The 13,888-nt window shown below is 33.8% G+C and overlaps 1 protein-coding gene across 1 annotated transcript in view; it reads left to right on the plus strand.

Moving 5' to 3' along the window:
- Positions 1–13,888, plus strand: part of ARAP2 (ArfGAP with RhoGAP domain, ankyrin repeat and PH domain 2) — a gene marked incomplete at both ends in the record, with an annotated part of 128,685 nt that overhangs the window by 56,356 nt on the left and 58,441 nt on the right. Inside the window, 5 exons of the mRNA XM_080344077.1 lie at positions 710–844; positions 5,811–5,955; positions 8,321–8,423; positions 9,075–9,273; positions 11,311–11,374. Coding sequence (XP_080200203.1) covers positions 710–844; positions 5,811–5,955; positions 8,321–8,423; positions 9,075–9,273; positions 11,311–11,374 — 646 coding nt within the window. The remainder of the gene's footprint in view (positions 1–709; positions 845–5,810; positions 5,956–8,320; positions 8,424–9,074; positions 9,274–11,310; positions 11,375–13,888) is intronic.

Genomic DNA, 13,888 nt, shown 5'->3' on the forward strand with positions numbered 1-13,888 from the left:
TTAGGCTTACCAGTAGAAGTTTTAGTGGGAAACACAGGAATGATTTAGGGCTTTCCAGAGCAAACATGGTGCCTTAGTTCTGCCTGAGCATTCCTCTGTCACAAGGCACTGGATTGCAGGATGCTGAGCTCAGTCACTTTGCAGATGTGCAGCTCTGGGTTTTTGCTAGCGGTGCTCTCAAGTGGTCCTAAGGCTATAGAGAGAAGTTTGCTCATCTTGGCTCTGTCTTTTCTAGTTGTAGCCTTCCAGCCAAGGCAGCATCACCATATGCTGGTGCTAGTGTTTTTGTTTCTCTGAAGAGAAGGGCTGATAGTGATTCTCTGAGTTGTCTGTCTGCTGCCAGAGTTGATGGTAAACTTCTCCATAAGCCCTCAAGAAAAATTATTCCCTTCTGTTGAAGTATGTTACGTAAGAGTTGAAAAGAAAAGCTCGGTACACCGAAAGACTGTATGTTAAATTACATTGGCAAACAGTAGTAGACAATGAAAATGTCGTGACAAATGTGAACTGATTTTTTTTTTTTTATCAGTATGTAAGAATTTTTCTCTAATTATGAAAATAAATGAATAAGATGTATCTGTGTTGTGGTAAAAATATTACAGAGCAACTGCATACCTGTAGATGCACAGTTAGAAAGACCTGTGGAGAGATGGTTGTAACTGATATAACTGAATTTCTGTATGTTACTTACTCCTTTGTCTTTCAATAGATTTCCCAAACTATGATACTTGTTTTGAAAGTGGCTTCTCTGAAGATTCTTCACATTCCACCTTTCTTTGTGAATTCTTATACAAAGTTTCTTCTAATACTGCTAAGCTTCTTACAGAGAAGAAATTAAAAGAAGGTATCTCACTTTTACTTTGTGCATTTGAATATTACATGAATATGTATGGTTTGGTTGAATTTGGTTCTTTTTAACTTTTTGCATTACTTTTTAAAAGATAAAACGTCTTTGATATAACATATCCTCTTTTGATTTCATAGACCTCTTTCAGATAACAAAAATAGTAATTGTCTTGATCTTTTTATTCAGTGGTTGACAGAGGAGAAAAATGAACTACTGAAAAATTATTCCTTTAACAACACTTACTGATAAATAAAAAAGAATTCTTTAATTATATTTAGATGGATGTTACTAACTGACAAAAAGTAGTTTCCATCTAAAATTATAAGAGCTCAGAAATAAATTAGAAGTATTAGTCACATTTTAGTAAGAGTACAAATGGCTAACACCTAGGATATTTCTCAAGCTCACAAATTTTAAAAGTATTCCAAGTGGAAATGAGCACTTCTAACAACTTCACAACAAATTGGGTTTTGTGAGATGAAAATGTGTGTATATCGCAGTAGATATATATGGTCTTCAGTATATATTGGTCTTCTGTATTTTTTGAGAGAGATGCTATCAGATAATTTTCCTAGCTTTTTTTTTTTCCTTTTTCTCCCCAGTTGTGTTCTTATATTTTTCTTCAATCTAAACAAATGAATGATGTGGATCTTTAAAATCTGGGCTAATTTATGGCTGTTTCTCCTAAAACCTTGACACGGTATCCTGTGTCAGTATATTCATATTTTTGTATGATTATGTGCATTTTCTCATGGTGTATGCCTTTAAGATCTTTAGTGGAGATTAAAGCAAGTTAACTCTTATTTAATTATGCCTTTTGAAGTATCTTTATGTTTAGTGTGGGTCCAAAGTCTTCAAAGCATTGGGTGATCAACAGAGCTGATGCCTGATTATGCAGTTGTTAACAAAGACAAGTAATGTGGCAGGGGACCGCTGCTGGACAGGACTGCCTTGACAAGTGTTCTGAAGCCTCAGCACTACTTGCTCTAAATGCAGACCTTGTCTTCTGTACTGTGGGTATTTCCATATACCTATGTCCATAAAAAGAAGTTTAAAGAAAAAAAACCAAAACACTAAGAGAAGCAGAGAGCAAATACAAGGCAATATGACTGGTCTCTTCTAGCACAATGGTAGTTTAGAAGTGCACTGTAAGTTTGTAAATACCTGTATAGATTGAAGATTTAGCTAAAAATTTTCACAGAATCTGTAATATTTTGGGGAGAGGTGCAGTGAGAGTGAGCATCATAGAAGGATGCCTGAAAAATACTTATGAAGAAAAGCCGCAGACAAGAAACAACAGTTTTGACTGTCTTCCATCGTAAGTTGTTAGTGGCCATGAAGCTGTTTTGAAAGCTTGTAGTCTATTGCTTAGTATTCCACTTACTACTTGGAGGAACACACAATAAATGGAAAGAAACCAGATTTCTCTCAACTCAGGTTTTGGCATCTGAAACTATGATAGTGTCTTGCAGACATTCTGCTGTTTGTATTTTTGGTTCTTTTGGGGGCAGGTGTGGGGAGGCTTTTTTGGTTGTTGTTTTTGTTATTGCATTACTGTTGGGTTACTGAGTTACACATATATTTGTCAGACCTGATGGTTCTGGGTTGGATGCTCTATAGATATATAGCAAGGTAGGTTTCCCTGACCATTTGCAGTACAAGAAAACAAATGACAAATTGAACAAGGGAAGAAGATGTAAAAATAATATCCTTTCAACAACAACAAAAATCCCTGCAATTTGGAATTAGAAACTGCTCTTGCCTGAGGGCTCTAGTAGGTCTCAGCCATGTGTAAGAAGTATTATGACAGAACTGGGGTTTTTTGCTATTTAAAACATAGAACATGTAATCTGTTTTCTGTATTTGTTTTTTCAACCCCTACATCAAGAACTGGTTTTGCCTTTATAAAATCACATTAACAGAAAGTAATATGGGATATATGCGTATTGCAGATTGTTGTGAATAAGTGGTAATACTTTTTTTCCTTCTTACTGTTTTCAGAAAATAATTCGATGGTTAGAGTGCTAATATGTGACAGATACAGTTTCAGTTCCCTCCTCTGCCTGTAAAAATTCAAATAAGAAGGCCACATTACACCAAAAAGTGGCCTAGCTGTTTGCTTCTAGAGAAAAGAAATGAGCTCTGACTTGCTGTGAACTGAGTTCTCACTGGACCAAAGAGGGAGCACCATTCTCTGGCTGGGGATTACAGCACTTATCTAAATTTTGGGCCTTGTCCCAAAGTACGTTAAGTGGTGATTTGGTTTGGTTGGTGGTTTTTGGTTGGTTTTTGGTTTGTTTTGTTTTTGTTTTGTTTTGTTTGTTTGTTTGTTTGTTTTTGTTTTTTGTTTTTGGGTTTTTTTTGTTTTGTTTTGTTTTGTTTTTTTTTTTTTTTGAATACTGGTTGTGGAAAAGGCCAGAATCCTGTAAAGCTGTCTAAACATTAGAGTTAAATTCTTCCTCAGTGTTATGAATCTCTGAGGCAGTTGTCAGCCTTGCCTTTACTGCCAAGGGCTGGAAATTTAACTGCTGTGTTTATTGTCACAGAAAACTGTTATCCCTTTGTGGGCTGAGCCCTGATGGTAAAAGGACACTCAAGAAATCCTTCATTGCCATGAATTGAACCCAGGTTTTATGAGAAACCAGGTGGAACACCTGGAAATACAGTCCAGTTTTTCATTATGTGGGCTTCAGCTAGTGCAGGAGGGAGTAAGCCAGCATTGTGTGTACTTCTCATTATAACAGCATCAGTGATTTCAGCAGGGGTGTGTAACTTCTGAAGAAGGTTGTTGTTAATTAACAGCTGTTGATCAGCAGGAAGAGTCCTCAAACGGTGGTGCTATTCTGATGCAGTGGATCAAAAAGTAAAGGTTAGAGGTTTAGTGGCTCAAGTTTGATTTTTGGCTTCTGTTTTTAGTGTAAAACATTTTATGGAGCCCTCTTAAAAGCCTTGGCACACTTTAATGAATATTGGAACAGTGAGCTATTTTGTAGAATAGGCTTTAGGGGATGGGAGGGGGAAAGCTGGGGGACAAAAAAACCCTAAACAATTAAAACCTCCAAGTTTGATGCTCAACTCTGTAAATCTATACATTTTCGAGTCCTTTATCTTATGTTTATTTTAATATTTAAAATACATATTTAGACAATATAGATAGAACAAGATAGCAAGTAGTATGATACAAATAAATACTAATAAAATAATACCAAGATATTTATAAAACATGTATAAATCAGATCAACTAACAGAAAAATTAATTGCATGAAACGTCAGATTATATACTAAATATTGGCTAAGTACCACTGCAGTTTGTTTTTTTGGGGTGTTTTTTATTGTGGTTTTGTTTAGGTTTTTTGTTTGTTTGATTGGTTTGGTTTTTGTTTGTTTTTTTTTGGTTGGTTGTTTTGGTGAGTGTGTGTTTGGTGTGTGTGGTTTTTTTTTTCCAGCGCTTTTTTACAAAATTCTCATAAATACCTTACCAGAATATTTGCAGCTGTATGGGAATTTAAAGACTGCAGAAATAAACAGAGTATTTTAAGATGTGCATTTCTGCAGTGATGGGCTCAAGATAGGTGCACCTCAAATTATATTATAAGAACTAGATGCAAGGTAGAATTGATGGATTAGTATTTTTAGTAGTAAATAGTCATTAATATGCTACGTCCTGTGCTGTATTCATATTTTAGGTGCATAAGAGGAAATAGACATTTGGTCTTAAAAGTATTATTTAGCATATTTAATTAAATTCTCCAGGTTTTTTTCTTCCACCTTGTATTCTTTTTTTAATAAAGTATATATGGCAATTACTAAATACTCCAATATACCCAGTGCCAAGATACTTGAAGATAGAATTCTTAACTAGGTAAGTTAACCATTGCCAGAAACTGCAAATTATTACATGTTGAAAGCACCCTAGAAATGTTAGCATTCTGTAAACTACAGTGTTGCTAAATGAATTCACCCTTGCCAGGTCTGTATGTGAATTGCAACAAGAGAGATCTCCAATTCATTCTAATGTGAACATGCCATCCTGAAATGGCTGTAGCTCCCGCCTGTCTGCAATACATCCATTTATCTCCCCTAGTATACAGGAATAAATTCTGTACAGTTTCATTACTATCTGACACTTGAGCCTGCAGTAGGAGAGAATTGAGCTCAACCACTGATCTATCTAGAAAGTAGGCAGACAGTTTGTCATCCTCTACTATTTTGGTAGCATATTTAAAAAAAAAAAAAATAATAAAAAAATCAAGTTATATAACACATCTTCTGATAGGGTTTTCCTTGTGTTTTCTAGTAGTGTGCAATGGCTGCAAGTTCTGGCATGTATGACATTGTTTTTTCTAGACTATTTGAAAGGCTTAAATTGTTTTCCTTGATCTTGTGACAGTGAGTGGTCACCCAAGCATTATCGAACAGTGGAGGACAGATTGACTTTGTTTTGGCATTTAGTTTCAGTAACATGAAAGAAAGAGTAGCCCTTTTTTGCTGATGAACACTGTGATTCACTTGCTCATTTTGCTATTGGCTCTTGTCAGAATACATTGTTCTAGGTAGCTGTCAATATTTTTAACTTAGTAGCATGGTTTTTTTGCTTCCTTAACTCTCTTCTGCTAAACATGTAACATGGTATTGTGTACTAGCTCTTCCCCCGTCAAGGTCTACAGCAAGTGAAAGGTCTATACAATGATAAAGTTAACTTATGAAGTGATTCAGTAAACTCGTAAAAATGTGTGTTATATTGAAATATTATTTTATTGAATTACCATGTGCTAATTTCTGTAGGTTAAGTAGTATCAACACAGACATGGATTTCCTTGCCTACTGAAGTCAATGAGACTGAGATTTCATCATAAATCTATTAATTACAACAGAGCTATGCATTCTGTGAGGCAGATTCTATAGGAAGAGGTAATTTTTATGATTAAGTCAACTGACTTTTCTATTATTTCTTTAATCACAGATTGCAACAAAAGATGGTGCACTCTGGAAAGTGGCTTTCTGAGCTACTATGAAAATGATAAAACTACTACTCCTAATGGTATGATTGACATCAGTGAAGTTATCTGTCTTGTAGTACACAAGTCTGACTTCTTTTTAAATAGAGGGTAGGTTCTGAAATTAATAATTCAATAAACAAACTCGGGTATTTCAAAGATTTGATTCTGGGTTTTGAGAGCTATTCATTTGTTCCTGAGTTTTGAACATGCGATTTAGAAAAAAGCTGAATTATTTTATGTTGACTTCAAGAAATAAAGTGCTAAGTGGTATTTGCGGATTTTCTTTTTTCCTTTTTTTTTTTTATCTGACATAATGAAAATGTTAGGGTAATTTTAAAGGGCAGCATAAATTAGATACATCTGTTTCTTATTAAAACTGTAATGCATATCCTCAGTGCTTAAAAGGTTACATGATGATAAATTGTACAATTAATGCTCATTTTTCTTTCTGGGATTGACCTCTGCCTGAAGCCAAAACTCTTGCTTTGTTTCTTCCTGATAATAATGCAGCAGATTAGAGGTCTCCACTGTGCTTTTGGTTTTGGTCATACATCTATCAGCCTTTGAAACCCATTCCTTGTTTTGCAGCTGAGGACAACACTGTAACTGTTGAACATTATATTAGCTTGAAGATAACATTTTTGTGGTCTTCTTTTTCTTTTACAACTTAATTCATATCCCATTTATACATTTAAAAACACCTTGTGGAAATTCATCTAAATCTGAGTTGCATCACAGTGATACTTGATTTTTTTGAGGGCAACACTTTTGTTTAAACTATACTTTGGATCTGTCTAACAAACTCCATAACAGTCCTTTTAAAATGTATTTATTTATGTGCGTGTATGTAAAATAAGAACTTTCTGCAGTATAGTACTGTAATGGTTGTAGGTACAAAGCAAAAGTGTCTGCAAAGAAAACAGGGTCTAATCAGTGAGCTTCTGGGAAAGGTAATGGGAACAAAGGACTTCAGCTACTACAGAGACAAAGTGCATTCAGAGTGGAGAAATCCTGAAACATGGTGATGCCTCAACATGCTGTAAAGTACAGCGAAGATGACCTTTACTGTTCTGCAGTAAAATAGCTTTGTGGTATCCAGAAGAAAGAAACTAGCACTTTCTTCTGCTGTCATTGAATCTAACCTGTTGCTTCCTATATCTCCAAATGGTTCCACTTCAGGATAATACCTAAATACTTTCGCTTTTAGGGAATGACTAACCTTCTGTGCTTTACCTGCAATTGAGTAGTTTTATGAGAAACTTCCATAAATTTGATATTTCATGTAGTGAAACAGTCCTTAGAATTTCTATTCTACTAGTTAGAATTAAGTACTTATATATGATTTTCGAAGTGGTTATTGAAAAATGAGAGAACTGATTCATGTTCAGTTCTCAACATTTAGATAAATCTCAGTCTCCAGCACTGAAAGGTAAAAGCATACTCCATCTGTTTGGTTTCCAGGGAGAGGTTACATATGAAGTCACACTATAAATCATTGAGCCATAATTTATAAGTTAAAGGCTCACCATAAGTCAAGCAAGATATTTTCCACATTCCTCCCCAGTTTCAACTGGTTTATTTTTTCTCATGTTACTATCCTGATTATTTGTCAGTTAAAAATGGAAAAACAAGATTCATCTGTTCAAGTATGATACCCTTTTTAAAAAGAAAAACACAAGACCTCCCAAAAAAAACCAAAAACGAAAACAAAAAAAAACAACTGTTAAGAACTTCTTGAGCTACAGCAGCTTCAAAGGATAGTGATAAATATGACAGAACTAAGCTCCACTTGATGGTGGTAGGTGATACAAGGAGTGGCAGTGACCACATATTTCAGCATAGGAGATTCAGGCTGGATGACAGGAAAATGCTCTTCACTAGCAGGATGGTGGTGAACAGGAACAGGTTGCTGAGAGAAATAGTATTCTGCATCCTCAAAGGTTTTCAAGGCTTTTCATTGTGGTTCTGATCTATGGTTAGTGATAGTCCTGCTGTGAGCAGGAGATTAGGCCAAGTGACATCTAAAAGTCCCTTTGAACTAACATTTCTGTGGTAACTCAGTTACAACTTCCCATTCAGTGAATTAGTCTGCTTATACTAAACCCAAACAAAATGTTTTGAATGCATCACAAAAATATACATGCTGAAATCACATGAACTTGCAAAAGCAAAAATTTCTCTGTGAATTTTAATGACTATATATAAACAATAGTATTAATTTCAGAATTACTGAAAAAACTGTTGTGCAGTAGCCTCTAAACATGTATTATTGACCTAAAAGCACTTTGCTCATGTTGTGTTATAAAATGCTCAGTTATTAGCTGAGTTGCACTTCTAAGATTGGAGAAGAAAAGTAGATAAATTTCACTTCATAGGTATGAAATAATGAAAAGTAGAGAGAGATATGGGACTCGTGTGTGTCTACTGTTATGAAGACTAAATAGAGCTGCCTTTTTCTTCTTACTTGCTTTAGGGACATCTTTACCTTTGAAATCTACTTAATGTCGGAACGCGTTTTTTTGTTTGGAGCTGAAACTGCATATTCACAGAGAAAATGGACTTGTGCAATAACTAAGGTAACGCTGATAATTATCTTTTCCAGTTAGGCCAGGAGCCTTTGCACAAAGAATAAAGTGTCATTGTTAGCTTAAAATCCTCTGAGAAATCATTTGTGATGAATACAGATCTATCTTGTGTGTAAAGATTTTTTTGTGCGGCAGGAAGAAATAACTTTTGTGATTTAATATTTGAAATGAGATAATAAAATAAAATGGAAAAGGAATTGGAGCAACATTTTAATGCCAACCTTAAGAATATATTAAAGATTTTCCTAGTATAAAGACATAAACTATATGAATTTATTTCAGCTACGTTTTTTGTGGTTTCAATTCTATTCTTTTATTTGCAGAAACAGAATTTATAAAGCAGTACCATATTTTATACAGTGCCAAATGCTAATAGTCACATTGCTAATTAAATCAATTGTGTTTTAAAAAGTAAAAATGTTTGAATTGTAGAGTATGAATGGAAAAAATGTTATACTTGATTTTATAACATAAATTTAGTCTATATATGGGTATATAAATGATAAATCTGAAAGTCGTCTTTTTATTTTTACTGTGACTTTCATCCTTGAATCTTATAGATTTGCAGTATCTTGATTTGTTTTCTTTTAGGGGAAGAGGGTTTTTTTTTCTTCATCTGACTCACCCCATTTTATCTGGTAGCATTTTGTTCCCCCAGTGGCTGAATGCTTATTAGAGAGAAACTGTGACCTGATTGGCCAGCTCTACTACAAAGATTGCCATAACCTGGATCAGTGGAGAAAAGGCTGGTTTGCTATAGAGAAGTCGAGCCTTTATTTTTGTCTTGAAGTGGAGAATGCTGAAGAAGATTCAATATATCTAAGGAGGTTGCAAGAACTAAGTAAGAATTTTACTTAACATCTAGATTTCAGGAAATACTCTATGGAATTTATTCACTGTTAAGGACATTTCTATTACATTTCAAAGTCATAAACATTAGGAAACTCAGTATCTAATCCTTTGCATGAGCCAGATTCTTTTCCAAGTCTGGAAGGTGTTAAAGTTCTGTCTTGGTTTTTTTTCCCTACTTAGTGGCACATACGAGAGAGATTTTTCACAGCTTCATAATGAATGAAGACAATTTTTGTTCCAGTTACAACAGTATCTTTCTTACAAGAGAAGAGAACTGAATAATAATACATGACCTTTTGGGATTTTTGTCTCATATTTTTGGCAGGGCAGAAGTACTCACTGTGGAACATGTTCTGGAGTTGATTGACAAGCCTAGTTTTAAAATACTCAAATGTACTGGAAAAATTATAATTCTCTTGGAAAACTCTTTCACAGACTAATAGACTTTTCTTTTTTTCTGATACTAAAAATATTCTTTGCTCAATATCATGATGTAGAAAGATGAGAATATTTATACAAGTGGTCTTCTATGACTAATTTTATATCATTGTCTGTAATTATACTCTGAATCCTCTTTAAGCTTATCTATCCAACTTGTTTTTTATATTGAACAAGGCAATATGTTGTGTAGGAAAACAAAAATAATTTGAGATTTTATATTAAAGTAACATAGAGAAGATAATTTAGCTCTTTATTGATGATCCTATTTGTCAATGCTGCCCGATTGTGGACTGTTTTGCAGGAACTTGCCTAAATGCCATTGAGGTTTCTACTATTTATTTACTGCCACATTGCATTTGCTATAATGCAATAACACCATGAAGATGGTTTTTAATCAGGAGTATTTATATGCCTCCAGCTATCTCTTAACTTGTGAATACTTTTTGATTTTGATTCAAAATTAAAACATTAGGCAGCAGGAGAACGGTTTTGCATGTTAGTTTTGATAATGCAAGTGCAATTGCTTCTACCCTAATCATAAGAACATTCAAAATCTCTCTGTATTTCAAGTACAGAAATGAAACCCACATTTAGCTTTCAGCTGAAGATTGTGGTTTTTTTTTAATGTGTTTTGTTTTTTCAATATTAGATAACAGAGTTGTGTTTCTTGGAAAATTCTGTCCTTTCTCTGATTTCTGGTTTCCCCAAATTAGATCTGCTCCACTATTGAGACTGAATTGTATAACTGAAACTTGCCAAATAATGAATCATCGGTAGAAGTATAGTCACTTATCTTTTTTGGTGTTTGACTCAGGAAATGTAAATGAGGTCAGGAGTATGTGTGATACAAAAACATCAAAAAAGTGCATCAGGATATATTTATTAAGCTTCACTGATTTTTCAGGACTTTACTGTCTCTGGGAACTAGTTGAGATAAGATGTGGATTAAATGTAAGACCTAAACTTTGAAAGAATTAACTTTTCAGAATTTTGAGTTAGTAAACAGGTTACATTTATTTTACCATTTTTAGTATAGTGCACAGTATAGTTTTATATGCACTGTTACTGGAAACTGTCCAGATGTATTTTCTGTATTACGTATGATGTAGGTGTTTTGCCAGCTGCTTTTTTAGCATGGATAGCATAAGACAACATAAAGAATGGTGGCAGTCATCTTCACAGTATAACTCAGGTCACGTTATTGTAAATATCTGCAGCCATTAGGATGCAAGTAAATTAATGGATTAAAAAAATCCAGCTTGCTTTTGAATCTAAAACTTATATTTAAAAGTTTAATTTTGATATCATAAAATACTGTAGCATATTTTTATGTTAAAAAATACCTCTTTAACCTTTCTTTATAACTTTCTGTGTTATTTTTTCTTGTAAATGTGAGTATATTGTGGTATTTTTATGGAGTTTTGTTTCTATTATCAGCAGCATTCTTTATTTGGAATGTTTAAGAATTCCATGTTCCTTTTGTCACCAAAGGTAATTTTGAAAAAATATATCAATATATGCATGTGTGTGTTTATGTGTACATGTCTGTGTAGAACATGAATTTGTATGTGGTTTCTTTTTTCAGCAATCAGTAGTGTGATACAAAATGGAGAGAAAATAGATGTCCTGCTGCTTGTTGAAAAAGGAAGGTAAAGTTCCCATCTCAATAAAGCTTTGATCTGCTTTTATATTGATGTCTTAGGATTCTTGCTGATCAGTCATGGAGCTTTTTCACTTGTGGTTGCTGAAGAGTAAATTTGCAGACTTTTTGAAGGAGGGAAAGTCTTTGTGTATTAATTACATTCTATGTCTGTGTCAGGAAATGCTAACAAGTACTGCTTAATTAAAAGCAGTTTTCCCACTGAGAAAATTATTCCCAGTCAGATTAGTCTGCCAATAACGGCTTCTTCAAAAGGACCTAACTTCTTTTACCCTGTGAAGAAAGAGTACCTCTTTGGGGTATTTACCACTTCTCAAATTTTTTGTCACTCTTATGTCCCAGAATTCTCTGTCTCATTCTGTGCAGGCTGGAATTGAGAGGGTATGTATGAGTCCGTTGGTTAGTCTTATTGTAATGTCTGATCTCACTTAACAACATACTAGCTAGAAAAAAACAAAACAAAACATACTTGTGAAGCAAACATGATCTGTATCTGTTTCCAAGTAGGTAATATTCTGCTAAGATGATGATGTCAAATATAGTGATATGGGAGGCTGAAACGTGAAGTGAGGTAGGGTGTAGGGTATTTCTGCCTCATATATGGATACAAATTCAATTATGAAAGTAGAATTATTGAAAATAATTCTTATTTTGTAACAGGTTGGTGTTTTGGTTTGTTTGTTTGTTTGTTTTTTTGGGTTTTTTTTTTAATTTAAATGATTTTTGGGCAAATGTCTGTGTAAGAAGTGGTGCAGTATTTACACAGTCTTCTGAACAGCCAATAATAAGTTAATAAAGGAAGATTGGAAGATTGTTTTACTCTTTGTTGGATAAACAACAACAACCAAAACAAAACCAAAACCCAGAGATACCTTTGACATCTGTTCAGAGTTGGAGAAGCTTTTTGGAGACACCCATTTTAACTTTTGTGTTCTAAATTGTAACTCTCCATAAGATACTATGTAAGTTCTAGAATTCAGTAAGGTGATGCAGATCAGAAACAAACACTTTTTCCTGTTGTTTCCCTCTTTGTGGTTTGTTTGATTGTTTGGTGGTTTGTGTGTGTTTTTGTTTGTTTGGTTTTGTGTTTGTGGTTTTTTATGTGTGTGTGTGTGGTTTTGTTTTTTTCTTTTTCATTTTTGTTTGTTTGTTTGCTTTCGTTTTGTGTGTGTTTTTTGGTTTTTTTGTTTGTTTGTTTGTTTTTGTTTTTTTTTTTAAATTTCAAAGAAACACTTTGAAAGGTTCGACATTAAGATGTATAGACCAAGCAGGCAACCAGAGGTATCCTATTCAAGCTGCAGTCCAAGGGATTAATACAAACTGTACATTTGGTTTCATAGATATCAGTGCTGAGCAAAACCTCTAGCTCCAAGTTAGCTTTTATTATTTCTTTAACTATAATATTTCTGTCAAGTGAGGGTAGGTTTTTCCTGAACTGCTTTATTAGTTTAAAGGAAATTTGGAACTAATTGAAAAAAATTTCAACAGTGGCTCTGGCTGATTTATGGTGGCCACAAGTATGTTGAGTATGTTTAATTTTTCTTCACTGCAGACTTCCATGAAGATTTTAAATGCATAGTGTTCACTTTATCTTAACCGTTCAAACACTGTATTGGGTATATAAGCCTTGGCATAATGATTCTTGCGTAGGATATTACTCCAAAAGTTTTCAGGTGTTCAGCACAGTTGCATGATATTGCATCTTGCAGTGATAAGAAATTTAATGTGGATGCGTGGGGAAAATGATTACATATTACATCACCTTCATCTTTAGACTCAATTATTGTAAATGGAAACAAACCCAGCAAACCTCCTCCTGCCTCTGCAAACCCTAGATAAAAGAATTAATACCGTTGAGACATCATCAGCATCAACTAAATGATGTATCATAGTTTCTAGGTTTTCATATTTTATCTTTTATTTTATAACAGTGCTTGTCTAATGCCACCTTTGGCATAGAGTAATCACTTGGAAGAGACTCTGTATACTGATCTGTTGACATATTTCACGGTAATTTGTTAGTCACTTAGATGCAGGATAAATGAGAAAATCCTCCAAAACGATATTGCAATAATAAAACAAAACAAGTAAGATTTTTCTAGAGTTACGAAAAATTTTGAGGGAAGGAAAAAAAAAAAGGAAAAAACCAAAAAACCCACAAACACCAAAAAAAACCCCACAAACAAACACCACAACAAAACAAAGCAAAACAAACAAAAATATGTTAAACAACCACACCCATTTTTGCATAAAGAAATAAGTGTGGTCAATGTCTTACAATATCTTGCTAAATTTTATTACAAAATGCAATAAAAATACCTGGAGTATTTTTCTACTGAAGCTCATACTGTTCTTCTGCTCATTTTATTACTAGCTTCAAACTAACTTCCCATTACTTACAAATATGCTTTTTTTTCAAGTCTCAGTCATTGGGTTGATTAATTAGGGAAAACTGTACATTGCATATGTCATATACCTTTTTCTTTTACACTTTTTCCATTGG

Source organism: Nesoenas mayeri, assembly GCF_963082525.1.
Source record: "Nesoenas mayeri genome assembly, chromosome: 4".
Lineage (NCBI taxonomy): Eukaryota > Metazoa > Chordata > Aves > Columbiformes > Columbidae > Nesoenas > Nesoenas mayeri.